Source organism: Hippichthys cyanospilos, chromosome 10, assembly GCF_059441005.1.
Source record: "Hippichthys cyanospilos isolate Australia breed blue-spotted pipefish chromosome 10, RoL_Hcya_1.0, whole genome shotgun sequence".
NCBI classification, from domain to species: Eukaryota; Metazoa; Chordata; class Actinopteri; order Syngnathiformes; family Syngnathidae; genus Hippichthys; species Hippichthys cyanospilos.
In genome coordinates this window covers 3,662,792-3,682,342 of record NC_142378.1, presented here as the reverse complement: position 1 = coordinate 3,682,342, position 19,551 = coordinate 3,662,792, and the positions used below count along the sequence as shown (strand labels likewise).

General features: G+C 40.6%; 1 protein-coding gene across 1 annotated transcript; it reads left to right on the top strand.

The window, feature by feature from the left end:
• The first annotated feature begins 2,520 nt into the window (after positions 1 to 2,520).
• On the top strand, positions 2,521 to 19,407 carry colgalt2b (collagen beta(1-O)galactosyltransferase 2b). Its single transcript, XM_088426554.1, has 12 exons — positions 2,521 to 2,802; positions 8,704 to 8,814; positions 8,938 to 9,055; positions 9,141 to 9,275; positions 10,407 to 10,611; positions 11,528 to 11,647; positions 13,210 to 13,283; positions 13,361 to 13,467; positions 13,805 to 13,937; positions 15,071 to 15,198; positions 15,331 to 15,537; positions 17,919 to 19,407. The coding sequence occupies exons 1-12, from the start codon at positions 2,573 to 2,575 to the stop codon at positions 18,190 to 18,192; spliced, it is 1,842 nt and encodes a 613-aa protein (XP_088282680.1). The 5' UTR covers positions 2,521 to 2,572; the 3' UTR covers positions 18,193 to 19,407.
• The last annotated feature ends 144 nt before the right edge of the window (positions 19,408 to 19,551 follow it).

The following is a 19,551-nucleotide window of genomic DNA, read 5'->3' as shown; positions in this document are numbered from 1 at the left end:
GTGTGCGTGTGAGAGTCTCAATAGACCGGTGCTAGAGCGCCGTCTGTAGGCCAAAATTCTGCGACTAAGCTCGTCAAAGCAATTTTTGCCACTGAAATGAATTAAAATGACATTCATTCAAAAATAGTAATTGTTAAGTGTTTAACAAAAGCAGTACTGTATTTCGTCAATACTGTACACAACAAAAGCAAATGTAAAAATTAAGTGTGTTATAGGAGCGTTATGGGCGAAGTTTCTTGCTGAACAACGACACCATCAGGTCTTACGCGTAACTACAACTTTGATCAAATATTCGTTTTTTTGTAGCCTATGTGCAGTTGACGTATTTTATTTGTCACGTATATTTCTGCTTCTCTTGTCTTTTTGCGTAAATGTTCTGTAAATTATAGCCCTTTACTATTTTCACGTATGCTGCATTCCAGGAAGTGGGAAGTTTGATATTTTTTCCGACCTTTTACCAAGAAAATTGCGCTCGAACAATCCGAGTTTCGAATACAAATAAAAATGTATCTCTAAGAGCTATCTTTGTAGTTTGATTTGAAGGCTTTGAGTTCGGAAATGCGATAATTTGAGTAGGATTAGTTCGACTTCCCAGGTTCATCGAATGCAGCATTTGTGTCTGCCACCCAAATTTTCGCTCTTTGAACACGTCAATGTATTACTTGAGAATTTTTTTTCCTCATTTCATACTCCTTAATACACCTTCATATCAAGGAAAATTGTGGTATTTTTAAACGAATAGCATTTTTATTATTTTCATGTTTTTTTATGACGTTAAATTACATGCAATATTACAGGCACCCTTTCAAAAACACACCTGTTGATCTGATGGATTACAGGAAACAAAACAACGACGTCTGGATTTTGGCCCGCCGCGATGACATGATTTGTCCACAAGGTGGCAGCAGACACCAGGTTATTTTCACTCATGTTCAAAGCATCAACCGTTCGCGATCCTCTATCAGACGACATGCTCCAAACCCTCTCGTAATATGTAAAATAAACTTTTCAAACACATTGTTGCAAGTAAAGTAAGGTATTGATAACACACGAGTTGTCTTTACTGTGATTACTTTTGCCACCTGGGCTGTTAGGTTACACGCAATTGTTGGTATTTTTGCTCAGGCACGCCTCGGACTGCCCGTGGTGGTGACTAAGAATTAAAAGTCATTTGTCGTTACCTCAGCAAGGAGGGAAAACATTCTCGGAAAAGTAAAACATGCCAGCTCAAATAAACAGAGCGCCGTTGCCATCTTGTGTCGTCTGTCATTAAGGGCACCTTTGTGCGCTCGCTCGTTTTAAACAAACTTTGTGCAAATGACAGCAAATTACAGTGACACAAATGACTGAGATGTGCTTGCATTTGGAATTTTTTTTCTACTTTAGCCTATTGACCAACACCATTTTAGATACATTTTTGATTGATGATTTCTACTCCTAGTGCAGTATAGGTTGGTGCAATAGCTAATGTAAGTACAACTAGTAAACCTATGCCATCTAGTGGTGAATGGGGATATTACAACTTTAAGCTATACGGTTCAAAATGATTGGATTTCCCTTCCTTTTCTAGTGAATTATTGCTTTTCATAAATTAACATACATCACTAGTCAAATATTCTGAAACACCTTAAAAATGATGAAATTCAAGCTATTAATGCCTGAAAATGCACAGCTGTGTACTATAAATCCTTCCAGGTCATAAATCGTCATCTGTGTCTTAAAGCTGACTGAGAAAAAAAAACTTAAACAGTTTAGAAAAAACTTTACAGAAAAAAGAGAAAAAAAATAAAAGTAACAGTTTAGACAAAACTTTACCTTTTAAAGTTAAAATGTTCTCAAACACTTTAAAAAAGTTATTCCAGGTCGTGGAGCATCATTCACGTCGTAAATCTGACTGTGAAAATACCAAAATGTGCAAAGCAGAAGGTGCCTACTTTAAATAATCTAAATAATAAACTAATATATTGTGTTTTGATTCATATTTTTGTTTGCTACATCATTTAAATATTTATTCGTAATGTTCAAGGTTTAAAGTCATAACGCACTGTCCACTTCTAATGAATGATTAAAAAAAAAAAGATTTTCATAAATAAATGAAGCACAAAGGTTGAAAACTAAGTTCATTCATAATATTAAAGTCACTTCAGATGTAAAGAATCATTCTTGATTTAAGCTTACTGAGAGAACAATGTTTTGTTTTGGTCTGAGAAAAAAAAAAGTTATTCCAGTTCATACATCGTCACGCTTTCTGAGAAAACGCCATGATGTGCAAAGCCAGTTGCGAAAGGTGGCTACATTGAAGTCTAAATGATAAAACATCTTGTTTTGTTCATTCGCGGTATTTCGCTGTTTGCGGACTGTGTCGTCGCACATCACCCGCGAATAGCGGGGGTCCACTCCTCTGTATCCTAAAAGTTGCTGAGTGGCTGAAGGTGCGACAGGAGTCTCTCCCTTTCTCACCCCCTCCCTCCCTCCCTCTCACACGCGCACTCTCACACACTCCACTCTCCAGTCAGGACTTCTGCGTGTCCGGGCGGGTCCAACAGCACCAGCAGCCAGGAAAGCCATCGAGATGCGGGCGCCTCTGCTGTTCTTGGCCGCCTTGTGCGCCGCGCGGGCCGGCGCCTACTCTGAGCCGGTGACGCTGGTGCAGGAGGCGGACGCGAGCCCCGCGGAGGAGTCGGCCTTGCTCCGGCCCAAAGTCCTGATCGCCATCGTGGCTCGCAACTCGGCGCACAGCCTCGCTCAGCACCTGGGATGCATCGAGAGGCTGGACTACCCCAAGGAGCGCATCGCTATCTGGTCAGAGCCATTTTTTAAATTATTTGAGCATCATTTGTAAAAGTTAGCCGTTGGTTTTGTTTTTAATTGTGCGCATGTGTGTTTAATGACAGAGGCTGACTGTGCACAATAAAGCAGCAGGTAAACTCTCATTAGTGCGTTATGAAGAGGCAATTATTTAAAAAAAAGGGAGGGGGGAGGGGCTTAAAAGGAGACATTAAGTTGCTTTGACAGCAGGATTAAAAGAGAAAATGGGGGGGGGGGGGGGGGGGGTACCAGTGGGGGTAAGTCATGCGTGTCCAAAAATGTGTACAAGCTCGCTTTGGATCACATGCAAAGTCAATGGGAAGGTCAGTTGATTAGGTACACCTGCACAAGCTTGCCAAAGAGTACACAAAGTAGAAAGATTGGATTGTGTCAATTATTATTAGGAATCAGTCAATTATATGAGATATTCCAATATTTGTGCGTTTATTCAATTATTATTTATTCAAGCCATCGACATGAGAAATAATGTGGACGTTATTTGGTAAACAAGGAAACATCAATCAAAACAAAATGATATATCGTTTAGATTCTTCTTAGTAGGATATAATATCTCAGTCAGCTTTTTGATGTGGATGATGCTTTATGACGTGAAATGATTTTCGTTCGACAGTTGTGCAAAATATTCTTTCTTTCTTTCTTCGTTCAGCTCTTTGCTTCCTTCAGTCCTTCATTCCTTCCTTCTGGTTTTCCTCAGTCCCTTTCTTCCTTTTTCCTTCCTTTTTTCCTTCCTTTTTTCCTGTTTTTCTTCCTTCCTTCCTTCCTTCCTTCCTTCCTTCCTTCCTTCCTTCCTTCCTTCCGATCTACCTCTTTTCATACACCTTCCTGCAACTGAGCGGTGACGTGACTTGAGCACACACCTGGCACAATGCCTCTTATTACCCCCAAATAAAAAAAAAACGTTCCTGACATGACATCAGGTCACAAATTGCAGAGCTGTGGACGTCATCATAATAATTAAAGTTTATATTTGAAATCTTACGATCTATTAAGATAAGTGTTGCATTAGTTCACCTGTGAAGAAGCTTTTTTTTTTCCCCTCCAAATGCAAAATTCCGAATACACTTTGCAGCTGCCTTTTATTATCCCGCTTTGACTGCTTTTTTCAAATCCAAGTTTTTGTCGAAAACCTCATCACCGCATGAAGGTCACATCTTGATAAAAACCAGGCGGGAAAATGCTTCCAATTGCTCTTTGTTGGATTTCAATCCGAATTTTTTTTTTATTTATCCCTAAACATATAGTACAGCTGGCCACTGAGTTTCAGCATGAACTTGTTTGTGTTTTCACGACCGTGTGACTGACTTCATTACCCTCATTAGGCCCGCAGAGTACCAAAAAAAAAAATCTTTAGGAAAGTTTTATTGGCATTTATTTGCGTATACAAAAGCCAATTGATGACAGGCACTGATTAGACGTCTTTACTTGCAAGAGGAAACGCATCTTTGCGGCTTTGCTTGTTTTTCGGCAGCCTTCCAAAGACTGTCCATTGTTTGTTAGTATGGCTCATTCCGAATGATGCGTTCGAAGCCGCGCGTTTTTTGCAGCCTCCGGTCTTTTTATGATTTGGGAGGGCAAAGGCGCAAAGCCCCCACGTAACCTTGAATGTGACTACTGAATGTCGCACTTGAGCGCAAGTCCACTTTGTGTTGACGCTGAGACTCATGAGGAATTTGCCGCTCTTTTTCTTCTCCGTCTTTACGGGAAAGATGTTCGAATGTCGAGAGTATTTGCAATATTGGAGGCTGCTGTTAACCATGATGATTTGATGAATGATTAAAAAAAAAAACTTGCCAATTTCACTGGCTCATTGTGAAGCTTTTCCATGCAACGACGAGGCACTCTAAAGCAGTTTCAATTGGTTCCTGTCGACATGTGATTTTTAACTTTTTAAAAAATATATATTTTTAACCTCGTTTCTTTTCACCTTGTTCCTCCATCTTTTCTCCGTGAAATGCATGCACTCGTGGCTGACAACAAGGCACTCTGAATCACATATTCCTTCCTAAAGTTCAGTTGATTATAACATTGTGATATTTTTCCTTATGATAAAATTTAAGTACCAAGTAGTGGTAGTTATAAATGTGATAAGCCTCCAGTGTTGAATCTATACTTTTCAGAAAATGTCATTTTTAAACTAGCATCGTTAGCTTTAAAGAGTTTTGACTGTTTTAGGATACAGTGATATTTGTTTTCTTGTCAAAAAAATCTGAAATAAGTTGAGGCAACATGGCGCCAACTTTATTAGTGTCCTGGCTGGTCTACAAATATAATAGAAAAAACGGTGTGATAGCGGTCAAATGTTCACCTCATTACAAGCTAGTTTAGCATCAGTACTTTTTGCAAAATGTCATTACAAAAAATGTAGCATCAACACAACTTGAAAGGTATTGTTTATTGTTACCTAATGAAGCTTTAAAGGACCAGCATAGTTAAAATATGAAATGCAGGTTGTAACTAGGTGAGGCCCCTGGACACATGTTGTCCAGATGTTAATTATATACGAAGACAGCGAAGGAAATGGGAACATTTAAAAAAAAAAAAAATACACCTTTGGGGAGCAAAGTAATGAGACTGCAACGAGACTATCATAAATCTCTAAAATCAGGCTAAGTGGACACCATGCATGACATTATTGGATTGTAAGAACAGCATCTATCTATCTATCTATCTATCTATCTATCTATCTATCTATCTATCTATCTATCTATCTATCTATCTATCTATCTATCTATCTATCTATCTATCTATCTATCTATCTATCTATCTATCTATCTATCTATCTATCTATCTATCTATCTATCTATCTATCTATCTATCTATCTATCTATCTATCTATCTATCTATCTATCTATCTATCTATCTCTATCTATCTTCAAGCTAGCAAGCTAACCCGCGAGCTTTCTATCACGCTAGCTAGCAAGCTAACTCGTATCTATCTATCTATCTATCTATCTATCTATCTATCTATCTATCTATCTATCTATCTATCTATCTATCTATCTATCTATCTATCTATCTATCTATCTATCTATCTATATCTATATCTATCTATATCTATCTATCTATATCTATCTATATCTATCTATCTATATCTATCTATATCTATCTATCTATATCTATCTATCTATCTATCTATCTATATCTATCTATCTATCTATCTATCTATCTATCTATCTATCTATCTACAGAGAAAGACAAAGATTTTCGTTTGACTTTTCACACGGATGCTTCATTACAGATGCAAAAAGCAGCGACGAAGAAGCAGGGAGATGTAATGGTGTTAGTCATCATGGAAAGTCACAGTGTGTGCTCGGAGGGCTGCAAAGGGGAAGGGCCGGCCGTCCGTCCGTGCATGCAGGCAGGCTGTGCATGAGAAAAACAAAACGACAACTGAGAAGAAGCTGCATTTGAAAATCCGTGAAAACACGCTCATTTAGAACATTAGACGAATATGAAGCCGAAAGGAGGCAATTTGGTGTTTTGTGTGTCATCTGTGATGATTTATGAAATGGATGATTTATGTTGATGGTTTACAGGCTGGTTATTCATTGTCTTAAGAATTTCTTTTCCAGAATTCATATTGTTCTTAGGAACTGCTACAATAACCGGTTGTTTGTTTGTCTACAATCAGCGATAGCAACAGCTGACAAAAAGTGAATCGACGTCTCCTTTCCACAAGCCTTTACCGTCGATATTGGTCAGATGGTGTGGTATACCTTGGATAATGAGCATTCATCTAAATATTTGCAGCACCAGAGGAGCATTAAGGCTCGCACTCGAGTGATTTAAATCCTCTTTGGTAGGCAGAACTTTTTTTGGATTAGCCTTCGTTAGTTTAAATCCCACTCATCCTCAGTGGTGTTCCACAGGGTTCAATTTCGGGGCCCCTGCTGTTTTAGCTATAGTTGCGCATTATCCCAACAAGGCATGATATTTCCTTTCACTCCTATGCAGATGACGGTGATTTTTATTTTGATTTGAATTTTCAGTCGGCTGTTCAACACCAAAATTATTCCATATTAGTATTCCCTTTTTATGCCCCAGAATACAAGTTAAAATCTTCCTTTACAGACGGCTGGAAAAACAAGGACAATTTCCCAGTCGACTGTCATGTCATGACAAGGATATTACAACATGCACCACAACCTGACACGTGCACACTTGTGTTGTGCACATGTTTTCTTTTTTTTTTTTTTTTTTTTTACTACTTATCTGCAAATTACACACCCAGGCTCTCACAGGTAAATATTGCACATGTAAAGCCGCTGTGAGACGCCGCCGCTCGCTGTTATTCGCCTGAAGAGTAACACGTCAATTAGCAAATTGCAAGCTTATTCGTACCTGGAAGTGTGCACACATAAACACAGACGTAAGCACGCTGTTTCTTTGGTGGACTTTTCCACTCCTCGCCCCTGTAACTCTCTCCCAAAGTCTATTTTGGACTGTGCAGGCACACGCGCATGCAAAACAGTTGGCATGCCTTTTTTTTATGTACAGGGTTTGTTTCAATGCATTAGCTTCTCATCCGAAACTCAAATGTACTTGAAAATATTTGATCGTAATTTTGAGTAGTATGTTTACGTTTTGCACATCAAAACCAACAAGTTTTTCAAGTCCCAAGCTGTCACGTGAACATTTTTTTTTAATCTGAGCTAAAATTGAGCTTGAGTGAAGTGAAAAAATGGAGCAATTGAGATACTATTCTTGCAACATAAACCAAATAACAAAAAATGCTAAAAATAATGATGCCTGTTGATTACATTTTAATTATTTTTTGACATTATTTGTCAAAATAAAACAGTTTTTTCATGCATTTTACTTCTTACTTTCTTTTTATTTTGCCAATTTTAAGGTGCAATACTTAGCAAGCTAACTAACTGTCTAACCAGCAACATCGCTTGCTAGCTAGCTAGCTATCATATTTAATCCCTAATCCATGTAGATTGTGGCTAATTTCTTTTAAAATCGGATTCAAACAAAAATCTTTAACACGAATTGCGGTAATATGTTAGAGCAAAAACTCCGAGTTTTTGTAGTCTTTTACATAAAAAGGCAGTGCAACAATGTGCAAATTAAATTGGGACCAAAACGACATTAACGTTTCCAACAATCTAGCTGTTAAATTTGCAACAGTCTAAGTGACAGCTCCTTGCTAAATTCTAAACATCGTGTAAAATGTCAGCTTCAATGATAGCTAAAATATTTCTTTTTCTCTGCTATCTTGCTCGCCAAATTGTGAGCCTAAATTCTACTTTGCTACTTGTAAATGTGACGCTGGCTGTCTAGCTAGCTAGCCATGTGACTATCGAGCCAGTTAGCCTGCAAGCTAGCTACTTAAGTATTTAGCCAACCGTTAAGCTATAAAACTAGATAGTGTCATATCCATTTAGCCAGCCGGTTAGCTAGCTAGCTAGCTAGCTAATATATTTAACCCTTAATCCACGTCGTGGTCTCTCATTTAACCTGAGCTGGGATTTTTCGCATACTTGTTTGTCTCGCTAATGTGCGGTTTAGTGTTTGAAGAAGCATGTAAATATGTGTGTGTCTCTACTCTTTATTACAGTGCAGAGTCAGGTGTTCCTCACCATAAAATAGAACGAAATAACAAGCAGTCATTATGCGACGTCTCTTTTTTTTTTTTTTTTTGTATGACTGAATGCACGCGCATCCGAGCTTGTTGCTACATGCTTTTTGTTTGAATGCGCATACCCAAACAAACCACATGCAAAAGGTTTGGAATGGTTTAAGTCCGTTGGGCTTTCCAGATGCAGCGCTGATTAAAAACAGGATTCAAATCAAAAATAAAATGTGAAAACAAGATTCTTAACAACGTTCAGACATTACGTCTATGTCAGTATATCGGTGTCGTTGCAGGGCGGCGACCGACCACAACATCGACAATACCACGGCAATGTTGCGAGAATGGCTGAAGAATGCCCAACGCCTCTACCATTATGTGGAGTGGAGGCCCATGGAGGAACCCAGGTTAGCAATTTGTCGAGTCCAGATCGTGAACTCAAAACAAACCCAAGCCGCCATAAAGTTTGGGAAACAAAAAATTAGCTTGAAAAAAAGCCTTTTTTGAGTAATCAGCCACACTCTTTGAAGGTCCTACATAGACGAGTGGGGTCCGAAGCACTGGCCTGCGTCCAGGTTCAACCACGTGATGAAGCTGAGGCAGGCGGCGCTCAAGGCGGCCAGGGAACGATGGGCAGACTTCATACTGGTAAGAGGAAGATCCAAAATTTGTTTGACTGCCGTTGATTCAAAGGGATTTTTTGGTTTGGCGTTTGCGTGGTTCTGTTGTGTAGTTTGTAGACAGCGACAACCTACTGACCAACCCGCGAGTGCTCAACCTGCTCATTGCTGAGAACTTGACCCTGGCCGCCCCCATGTTGGAGTCCCGCTCCTTGTACTCCAACTACTGGTGCGGCATGACTCCGCAGGTACAACCTGGACATTCATCCCTCTGTCAATCCATCTATGCTTCCATCTTTTTGAGCATCCATCCATCCATTCATCTATAAATCCTTCAATTCCTCCATTCATCATCCATCCATCCATTCATGCTTCCGTCCTTCCATACATCTATCATCCATTCGTAAATCCTTGCCTCCTTCCTTCTTCCATCCATCCATCATGGATCTTTCCTGCCTGTCTTCCACCCTCCATCCATCCATCCATCCTGCATCCATGGATGAGTGGATTGAGCAATCAATCCTTCCTTCATCCCACCTTCCTTCCTTTTTTTCCTTGTTTGTTCCTCCATCCATCCCTACATCTGTCCTTCCTTCATTCCTTCCTTACTTCATTCCTTTCTTCCTGCATCCATCCATACATTTATTCATCCTTCCTTCCTTCATCCCTCCTTCCTTCCTTTTTCCTTATTTTTTCCTCCATCCATTCATCCATCACCCTTCCTTCCTTCCTTCCTTCCTTCCTTCATCCACTCTTCCTTCCTTACTTTCTTACTTATTACTTCTTCCATCCATCCATCCATCCATCCATCCATCCTTCCTTGATCCTTCCTTCCTTCCTTCCTTCCTTCATACACTCTTCCTTCCTAACTTTCTTACTTATTACTTCTTCCATCCATCCATCCATCCATCCATTCATCCATCCATCCATCCTTCCTTCATCCTTCCTTCCTCATGTTTCCTTCCTTACTTCCTTCATCCTCTCTTCCTTCCTTACTTTCTTACTTATTCTTCCATCCATCCATCCATCCATCCATCCATCCATCCATCCATCCATCCATCCATCCTTCCTTTCTCATCTATCCTTCCTTCCTTGCTTCCTTCCTTCCTTCCCCCTAAAATAAATTAAAATATTAGCGTCACTGCAGTTACCTCCCCTTCAATCTTTGTTTATATAATCTGATGTGTCTGCGTGAGCGGTAGGGTGTGGAACATCACTCTCACAGCATCACAGAAAAATCCAATTAGCGTAGCCATGCCCGGAGGATCGCGTCACCCAAAGCCGCATGTTATTGTGTCTGATTTGCGTAGCAACGGCGCTAACTCAACCGCTCACCCCCAACGCGCGCATGTCCTCCATTCAAACGCGCCGTCCTTCAGGGCTACTACAAAAGAACCCCGGACTACCAGCCGATCCGGGAGTGGAAGCGTCTGGGCTGCTTCCCGGTTCCCATGGTGCACAGCACCTTCCTGTTGGACCTGAGACGGGAGGCCAGCCGGGACCTGGCCTTCTACCCGCCTCACCCCGACTACAGCTGGGCCTTCGATGACATCATGGTGTTTGCCTTCTCCGCGCGGCAAGCCGGTGAGTCGCGCCGGCGGCTAACTAGCGCATTTGGAGCCGGCCCGCCAATTGTAATCCGCGTCCGACTCCGGCCAAGCTCCTCGGAGATTTCCATTTCATAGACTTGACAGGAATGTGTTGCGTTTACCCGCCAGGACATTGAAGGCAGAGATTTGGCTAGCGGGGTCGCAGGTTTACGACGGCGGGCCGCATATTTGCTACCCGCTCCTTCAGTTCGATTCTAAACACACAAATTGCTTCGGGGTACGTTTTGCAGCTGCGTCGCTTATCTGATAAGTGTGTGTAGTGGCGCCGAGGACAAGGTTATGCGGAGAGCGTCATGGAATTTGATGGGCCTCGTTTTCAAGGCTGCTAAATTTCTCAGATAATTTTTCAAGGGGAAAATTGTTATTTTGTGACTCACTGTAAAATGATTTTCATGAATATTTTCATTTTCGTTAACAATAATTCAAATGCATCTTTGCTAACTTTCCATAAATAATAAATCATGAATTGCATATTCAATTAAAAAATCAGTTCAATAAAGCAATGAAAATAATAAGAAAATAATAAAAAAATATTGAAAATTGAATGCATCTTCAGTAACTTTTTATTAATAATAAATCATTAATTGCATATTCAATAATACATCCAATCTATTAAATACATTTGGATTTTTTTTTTCATTAAAATTGAATTGAATACGCACTCAATTTGATGATGAAACATACAAAACTGATTAAAAATAAATAAATATGAAGAGTAAGAAGAAATCCTGGAGAAGCTTCAATGTAAACTATATGAAAAACAAATACATACATAAACACACACACACTTTTTTCACAGAAAAAATTATGTCATCTATCTAGTCAAAATTGTTGCGCGCATGTGTGTGTGCGGTTATATAAACGCGTGCATGCATGTGTGTGTGGTTCAGGTGTGCAAATGCACGTGTGCAACAGAGAGCATTACGGCTTCCTTCCCGTCCCGCTCAAGCCGCACCAGAATGTTGAGGATGAGCGCGAGAGTTTCATACACACCATCACGGAGGCCTTGAGTGAGTGCGCACGCACACACACACACACACACACACACACACACACACACACACACACACACACACACACACAGGGTATAGACGCACTTTCCAGCAATTTGAGTGGGCCCGTTCCCCTTGACCTCCGCTGGCGTCTCTGATTGCATCCTGTCATCCCAAATGGGCCTCGTCGGGCTTTCTTTTTTTTTTTCTTTTTTTGGCTTCTCGGCCTTCGCGCCACTTGCCGGCCTGCACTTAAGAAGAAATACTACATTTTGCGGCAAATGTCGCAAAATCATCATTTGTGGATGACGCAAACGTATTAACTTATTCCCATGAGATCGTCCATGGAAGGCACACCCATCTCCCTTCCTTTTTCCTTCCTTCCTTCGTTCCTTCCTTCCTTCCTTTTTGTCCCTTACTTCCTATTTACTTATTTAGCATGCATCTAAGGGAAGGAAGGAAGGCAAATGCAACGCCTTCCTTTATCTTTCCTTCTACTTACACATGCCTGCATTCCTTCCTTTCTTCCTCCCTTCCTTTTTTCTTCCCTGACTTCCTATTTTCCTACTAGGCTTGCAGCTAAAAGAGGAAGGAACGAAGGAACGCTAAAGCAATGCCTTCCTTCATTTTTGCCTTCTTTCAAACCTGTCTTCCCCCATCCACTTACTCCACTTCCTTACTTCCATCCATTCTTCTTTTCATCCTCCGTCCTTCCGTTCTTCCCGCTTTTCTTCCTTCCTTAGTCCTTTCCTGCCTTCCTTCCTTCCTTCCTTTTCTCTTCCTGTTTAACTGCACCAGCTTTCATTATTTTATTCATTCATATCTGTCTTCCTCCCTCTCTACCATCGACAACTCCCTTCCTTCTTTCCTTCCTTTCTTCCTTCCTTCCTTCCTTCCTTCCTTCCTTCCTTCCTTCCTTCCTTCCTTCTTTCAAACCTGTCTTCCCCCATCCACTTACACACGCCTGCCTTCCTTACATCCATCCTTTCTTTTCATCCTCCTTCCTTCCTTTCTTCCTGCCTTTCTTCCTTCCTGAGTCCTTTCCTGCCTTCCTTCCTTCCTTTTCTCTTACTGTTTAACTGCACCAGCTTTCATTCTTTCCTTCATTCATATCTGTCTTCCTCCCCATCTACCATCGACAACTCCCTTCCTTCCTTCCTTCCTTCCTTCCTTCCTTCCTTCCTTCCTTCCTTCCTTCCTTCCTTCCTTCCTTCCTTCCTTCTTTCTTGCTTCCTTTTTTCCCTCCTTCTCCAAACCATCCTTCTTTTCTTTCTTCTTTTCCTTCCCTTCCTTCTTCCTTCCTTAGTCCCCTCCTTTCTTCCATCTTTTTTTCCTTCCTTCCTATCCACCTATTTAACTGCCCCCATTTCATTTCATTCCTTCAGATCCGTCTTCCTTCCTATCTACCCATTTATCTACACTTTACTTCCTTCCTTTCTTCTCTCCTTCTTCCTTTCCTTCTTTCTTTCCCTCCTTTCTTCCTTCCTTAACACCTTCCTTCCTTTTCCCTCCTTCCCTTCCTACTTGAAAATCTAAGAGGAGATCACTAATCTATATGTATCTCTCTGTCCACCCCCCAGTTGACCACCATCTTGAGCCTTCCGAGCACTTGCATTCTCCACCATCGCCGCAGGACACCATGGGTTTCGATGAAGTCAGTTTTCTTCCTGTTCCTTTCCTGTTTTCCTGCCTCCGCACATACTGAACGAATAACAGTTTTTATTGCTTTAGATCTTCCTGATAAACCTGAAGCGTCGGCAGGACAGAAGAAGCCGGATGCTGAAAACAATGTCGGCGCTCGGCCTGCACGCCACGCTGGCGGCCGCCGTGGACGGCAAGTAGGTCAAACATTTTAATCCCGAACCTTTGACCCGCTTATTTTGGGCAAATAAGACTCCATGGACTCATTCTTATGTCGTGTATGCGAATAGTCCGACCAGTTTGAAGAGTAAAAATCCAGATGTTATTTCAGTTTGATAGAACGGGCGCGATACAGTCTCACGTCTCACCTATTTATCCAAACGCCTTTGACTTCCTACCCGTCGCTCCTGCTTTAATCCTACTGAGAAAGTCCTAATCCCTTTTCCATACCAGCGGCATGCTGGGACATGTAGTGTCTGACTAACAGTTTTTGGAGCAAGCGACTAAGCGGGAATTTTTCTCCCAACCTCTCAGAGCTCTCAACACGTCCCAGCTGCAGGCGCTGGGAATCGAAATGCTGCCCGGCTACAAGGACCCGTACTCGGGCCGGGTCCTGACCAGAGGCGAGATCGGCTGCTTCCTTAGCCATCACTCCATTTGGAGCCAGGTGAGACTAGCAAAGGCAGCGTGATTTTTTTTTTTTTTTCAGCCAAGTACCTCCTAACCAGTAAGCATTTTTTGATGAAAAAACGTTAAAAATGTTCAACTACATTTGGAGTAGTATCTCTAATCTACTAAGGTTGAATGTGAGTTGATTTTATTTTGTTCAATAAATATGAATTTTTAAATAAAATTTGTCGATGCTAATGGGTTAGCGATTTTGATTAACATCATCTGTTTCCGTTAAAGGTCAGCAAACACGATCAATTTAATTCACACATACATTATATTATAACAATGCACATTAAAAAAAATGGGCTATGCTCCTGTTCATGTTCCACTTAATTTGCTCTTAATTTGAAAAGATACATGGACCGTTTCTGCAAAGCACTAAAATCTATTCAGTTAGATTTGCTGACACCTACAGAAACCCCCTGAAGTGCCTTCACGTACCTCTAGGGGTACTCATAGCCCCATTTGACAGAAGTGCATATGAGCTTGTAGTGTCCCGAAAAATTATTTGCCTCCTTTCCCAGTTTCTGAAAAAAAAAGACATACACAAACCTTAACAGGACGGCACCATGCCACCATCCAAAGTCTCCTCATAAATTTGCTCAAAATATATGAAAGATTTCTGATACCTTTGGATGCTTTCGATTAATTTGTGTCCATTTTTGTCTCAGCAAGACAGCTAAGTGAATTTCATCCCAGCCAACTATCTGAGCCATCATTTGATAGACCAGGATGTTCTCTACTGAGCTCCCTAGGACTTAGTATGATACAGTAGCTCCAATGAGTCAAAAGATATAGACTAAAAACACATGTCCACTGCAATGGACACAGAGGAATAGGTTGTCTCTCAGCAGAATATTCTAATTTGTAGAATAACATAAAAAAGTGAAATATTTTTGTAGGCCTGGCAGAACGCAATACCAACAGTAGAACATTGCTGTGGTAATTGTGGTCCGGGGCTGCTTTGTAGCTTCAGGACCTGGATGACTTCTTGTGATTCATGAAGCAATGACTTCCCAAGACAGATGAAGATTTATGCTTCATAGTGACTAAGTTTGGGATTTAATTCCCTGAAGCGGCAAGCCTGACACGTGCACCACGAATCAAGCCATCCTTTTGGATCCACAGGTTGTGGAGCGCGGCCTTCAGAAAGTTCTAGTTCTCGAGGACGACGTGAGGTTGGAGCCCCGCTTTAAACGCAGACTGCGGGCCATCATGGACGACGTGGACAAAGCCCAGCTGGACTGGGACCTCATGTAAGAATACCCTTTGTTCAAAAATAGCGACAAAAGTTCATGTCACTTGACTTTTGGGTTCCTCAACTTGCTTTGTGAGATCATATTTATTACAAAAACTGTAAAAGACCGAGATCCTCCTTTGCGATTCAGCTACGTGGGGCGCAAGCGCATGCAAGTGCAGCAACCCGAACGCTCGGTGGACGGCGTCAACAATCTGGTGGAGGCCGACTATTCGTACTGGACGCTAGGCTACGCGCTGTCCCTGCAGGGAGCTAGCAAACTGCTGGACGCCAAACCCTTCACCAAGATGCTGCCCGTCGATGAGTTCCTGCCCGTCATGTTCAACAAACATCCCAAGTAAGTTACCCAAAATCATTCGGAGTAAAAAATGTGTTCCACTTCCGCAAAATCCACTTTAAAATATTTCCACGTTACGAACATTCGCATTGTTTTACGATGCTAGCTTCACATTAGCTTCTGGCGACAGCTAGCAAAACGTCGTCCCGTTGTTTTCTTCTTTTGTTTTCGGCTGTGTTGCGATGTAGCGTAGCATGAAATAGCGTAAGTGGATCTCTGGATGATTTTGTTGCTTCGTAGCACTTAAATTAAATAAAAAATCAATTCATAAAATGAAATACGATAAAAATTCAAACCCGATCTTTTTCCTGTCGATTCCAATCAGCCGAAAGTGATGTCACCTGGTTTACGATCACGCGATTTGGACATGGCTAATAAAAGCTTTGCTAGCATCGAATCGATTCACGATGACAATACTTTGAAAATAATATAAATATTCATTTTTTTGGAGACTCTGTGCAAACAGAAGAACAGAATTCAAGCGTCTGAGTGCAAGTTACATTTACAAACACAAACAAGGAAGACACTTTTAGACGAGCTTGGTGAGCACAAATATTTACTCATGGCTCCAAATAGACTCATGCAGGTGCACTACACTTTTACATAAGGATGGAGCAGGTGATGCAGAACAAACAAAGAATGGTCTTTGTGCCGAGTTTTCTTTTTTTTTTTCGCTAAGCTCACTTTTTATTCCATTGACCTCGTCTTCATGCGCGCATTGAACAGTGTTTGGATTGTTCCTGAGGCTGGTGTAGACTTACAAGGGATGCACAGTGTCCTTTGTATTCTGTTGGGGGGGGCACATTGGACTGATAGGACTGTTGTTCTAGATAAGGTTAAGAAAAAAAATGTTTGAAGTTCAAACTGGAATGGAAAATATTTTTATAAATATATATAACATAATATGTTTATTATCTCATTTACCAAATAGTTGAAAAAAATATTTTAAATATTTCAAAACAGTCAACATGACAATGCATTCCATTTTTTAATGGTATTATTCCATTACTTTTATTTTATACATTAATAAATATACAATGTTGATTTTGCACTATTATGTATTATAAATGTGATTATTAATATGTCGGTTTTTTATGTTATTTGCAAAAATCAATGAGAATAGCTTCAAAAATGCATACAAAGGAATTCTAGGGAATTTATCCATCACTCCTCAAATTTTTTTGTCTTTCTGCACCTTCTGCACGGCTCTCCTCAACAAACGTCTGAGTTTGTGCGCCGGGCCTGTGTCGCCCGCCGCCCCTCCTCCCCCTCCCCCCTTCGCTCGCCTCCTTTTGAGGAATGCGGGCTGCCAAGGCTCTTCCTGCCGCCCGGAGAAGGGGACAGCATTCCCATTGATAGCGGCCTGGAGGTGGGGGCGGCCCAGGGAGCCGCGCTGCGTGTCCCTATGCAAATACACAGAGATGTGTGTCCACTGTTTCCTGTGTAGATTACTCTGTAAATACACAATGTGTGTATTCACAGTCATGCCTTCACTCAATAGGGAAAGAAATGGGAATTATGGCACTCGTCCGTGCTTTATTGTTCAGAGAAAGCAAAATGAAATAAGGGAGGCATTTTTTGCAAGGGTTGCAAGTGACTTTGGGGTCAATACATTTTGGAACACAAACGGTGCAGAAACACCTGTAGACGGCAAAAAGAACAATACTCACAAGTTGGTTGAAGCAACACTAATATATATATATATATATATATATATATATATATATATATATATATGTGTATATACTCTTTTTTTTTTTTTGTTTGTTTGTTTTTTTTTAAGTGACAATCCAATGTCAGGAAGTAGTCTCAAAAACTGAAGTGTTTTCCAAAATAAGAGAATATTTGTTTGTTTCTTAGTTTTACTTAATTATAATCAGTCTGCTTTCAAATTATGTTATGCAGTATATTGTTTAGCTTATATATGTATATTTCTATAGATGCAATTCTAATATACAATTAAATTCTCTGATTTTTTTTTTAGCTCTCTTTGAAAACAGACTTTTTATCTGTGTTGAATCAAAGAAATAATTTGCAAACATCTGCTTTTATATTAAAAAAACAATTTGTAGCTTATTCTCTGATGTATTATGGAATAAACCAGCAATCAAACAAAAACATGTTTTGAATAAAAGAATAGAATTTTTTTTTTTTAATTGATTATTCAATTCTCAAAATGTATTGTTGTGTCTGTCTTCATGAGCTTCTGCACCATTTGTGTTCAAACGCTAATAGCTTTGAATGTTGTTAAAACATTTGAAAATCAATCTCATTGCACATTATTTTGTGATTTTAGAGAGCTACTTTTGATATTTACTTCAATCTAGCATTATCATTCGTCCGTCTTCGTCGTGGGTAAATCCTCGTCGTGTCGCCCTCAGCGTGGAGTACATGTCCCACTACGAGCCGCGAGACCTGCGGGCCTTCTCGGTGGAGCCGCTGCTCATCTACCCCACGCACTACACGGGCGAGCCGGGCTACATCAGCGACACCGAGACCTCCACCATCTGGGACGACGAGGCCGTGGCCACCGACTGGGACCGCCAGCACGCCCGCAAGACCGCCCAGCAGGGCCGCATCCGGACCGTGGCCCAGAACAGCGTCACGGGAGACTCGCCGCCGCCCGCCGCCAGGGCCTCGCGGGACGAACTTTGATTTGCTGGGAGTTTGTGACTTTTGCGAAATGTTTTCAAAAGACACTTGAAGCGGACATACTGTACATGCACAAGATGAGGAAGTGCCTTAATTTATTCTCAGCCTCTTTTGGTCCTTTGTAATGTCCCATTTCCTCAAATCGTGCCCGTTATTCCAAGAAACGCCGTCAAGTTTTTTGTTTTATCATCAACTCGTTCAATCCCAAAGACGTATTTATACGTCTTCACGGGCCAAACATTAAATCGCAATTTACTCATATACTGTGCTTTGTTTCTTTTTGATATTAGTGTAAAAGAGGATCACAAGACAGTTTTTTCGCATAATAAATAAATAAACAAACTATGTACCCGGGATTGAATGTTCAAGACCCTTGCGAGATACATAAAAATACGTCTTTGGGATTTAATAAGTAAAAATGTAAAAACTGTAGGCATTGTTCAAATACAGCTTTTATCCACGAAAAGTTTTCACCTCGTTTTTTTTTTCTTAACTCATTCAATCCCAAAGACGTATTTATACGTATTTACGATCCAGACATTCAATCCCAGGTTACTAATTCACAGTTTATTTATTTGTTTTTTTTAGATTAGAGTTAAAGAGGATCACAAAATAGTGTTCCACATAAATAAATAAATAAATGAATAAATAAATAACGTACCTGAGACACTGATTCATAAACAATCTTAACGAGACCCTTCTTCCACATCTTCCCATTACCTGACTGATATGTTTTTTTCAATGTTTACGAGTGGACACTCTTGGAACAAAACATCTGTTTTTTTTGTTTGTTTGTTTTTATGTGTCATGTGAACTTTTTTTTTTTTTTGCCAAAGTGTAGCACTGCAGCAGGCGGGTCCTGCTTGTTAGCAGAGCATCACTCACACATGCTGTCCCACAGTAGATGATATTCCTTTTCATTTATGAAAGCCTCATGAAGCCTCGTGAACCATTTGTAATACTTTTTAGCTCCTCTAGGAGGCAATATAGATACAGTGGAAACAATCAATTTCCGTTGCAATAACCTTTATCTTCAAACCAAGACCACCATCCAGAGGAGTAAAAAAAAAAAAAAAATCAATATATATTACAAGTGCTTCATGAGGCTTCATTTTCCCATTACTATGCCCTCAACAAAGACACACTGGTTTGTTTTCCACGTCCAGCATGATTTGATGCGCTTGTGCTCTTGATGAACCAATAAATCTTCCTCGTTTATTTGTTGTCACTCATCCTTACAAAAAAAGTGTGAATATGAAAAGGAGCAGTTTACCCCCTGGGTGGCAATTGTCGTACGGTCAAATTTTACCATCAAATAAATTCCATTTTGGCTTGCGGGCCGCATAGAAGAAAGTCTATGCC

What these genes read in the sequence shown, in the direction of transcription:
- colgalt2b (XM_088426554.1), top strand. Translation starts at nt 2,573, where the DNA reads ATGCGGGCGCCTCTGCTGTTCTTGGCCGCCTTGTGCGCCGCGCGGGCC. An exon ending in GATGGGCAGACTTCATACTG is followed by an intron (nt 9,056 to 9,140) that starts GTAAGAGGAAGA and finishes TCTGTTGTGTAG; the next exon opens with TTTGTAGACAGCGACAACCT. An exon ending in CACCATCACGGAGGCCTTGA is followed by an intron (nt 11,648 to 13,209) that starts GTGAGTGCGCAC and finishes TCCACCCCCCAG; the next exon opens with TTGACCACCATCTTGAGCCT.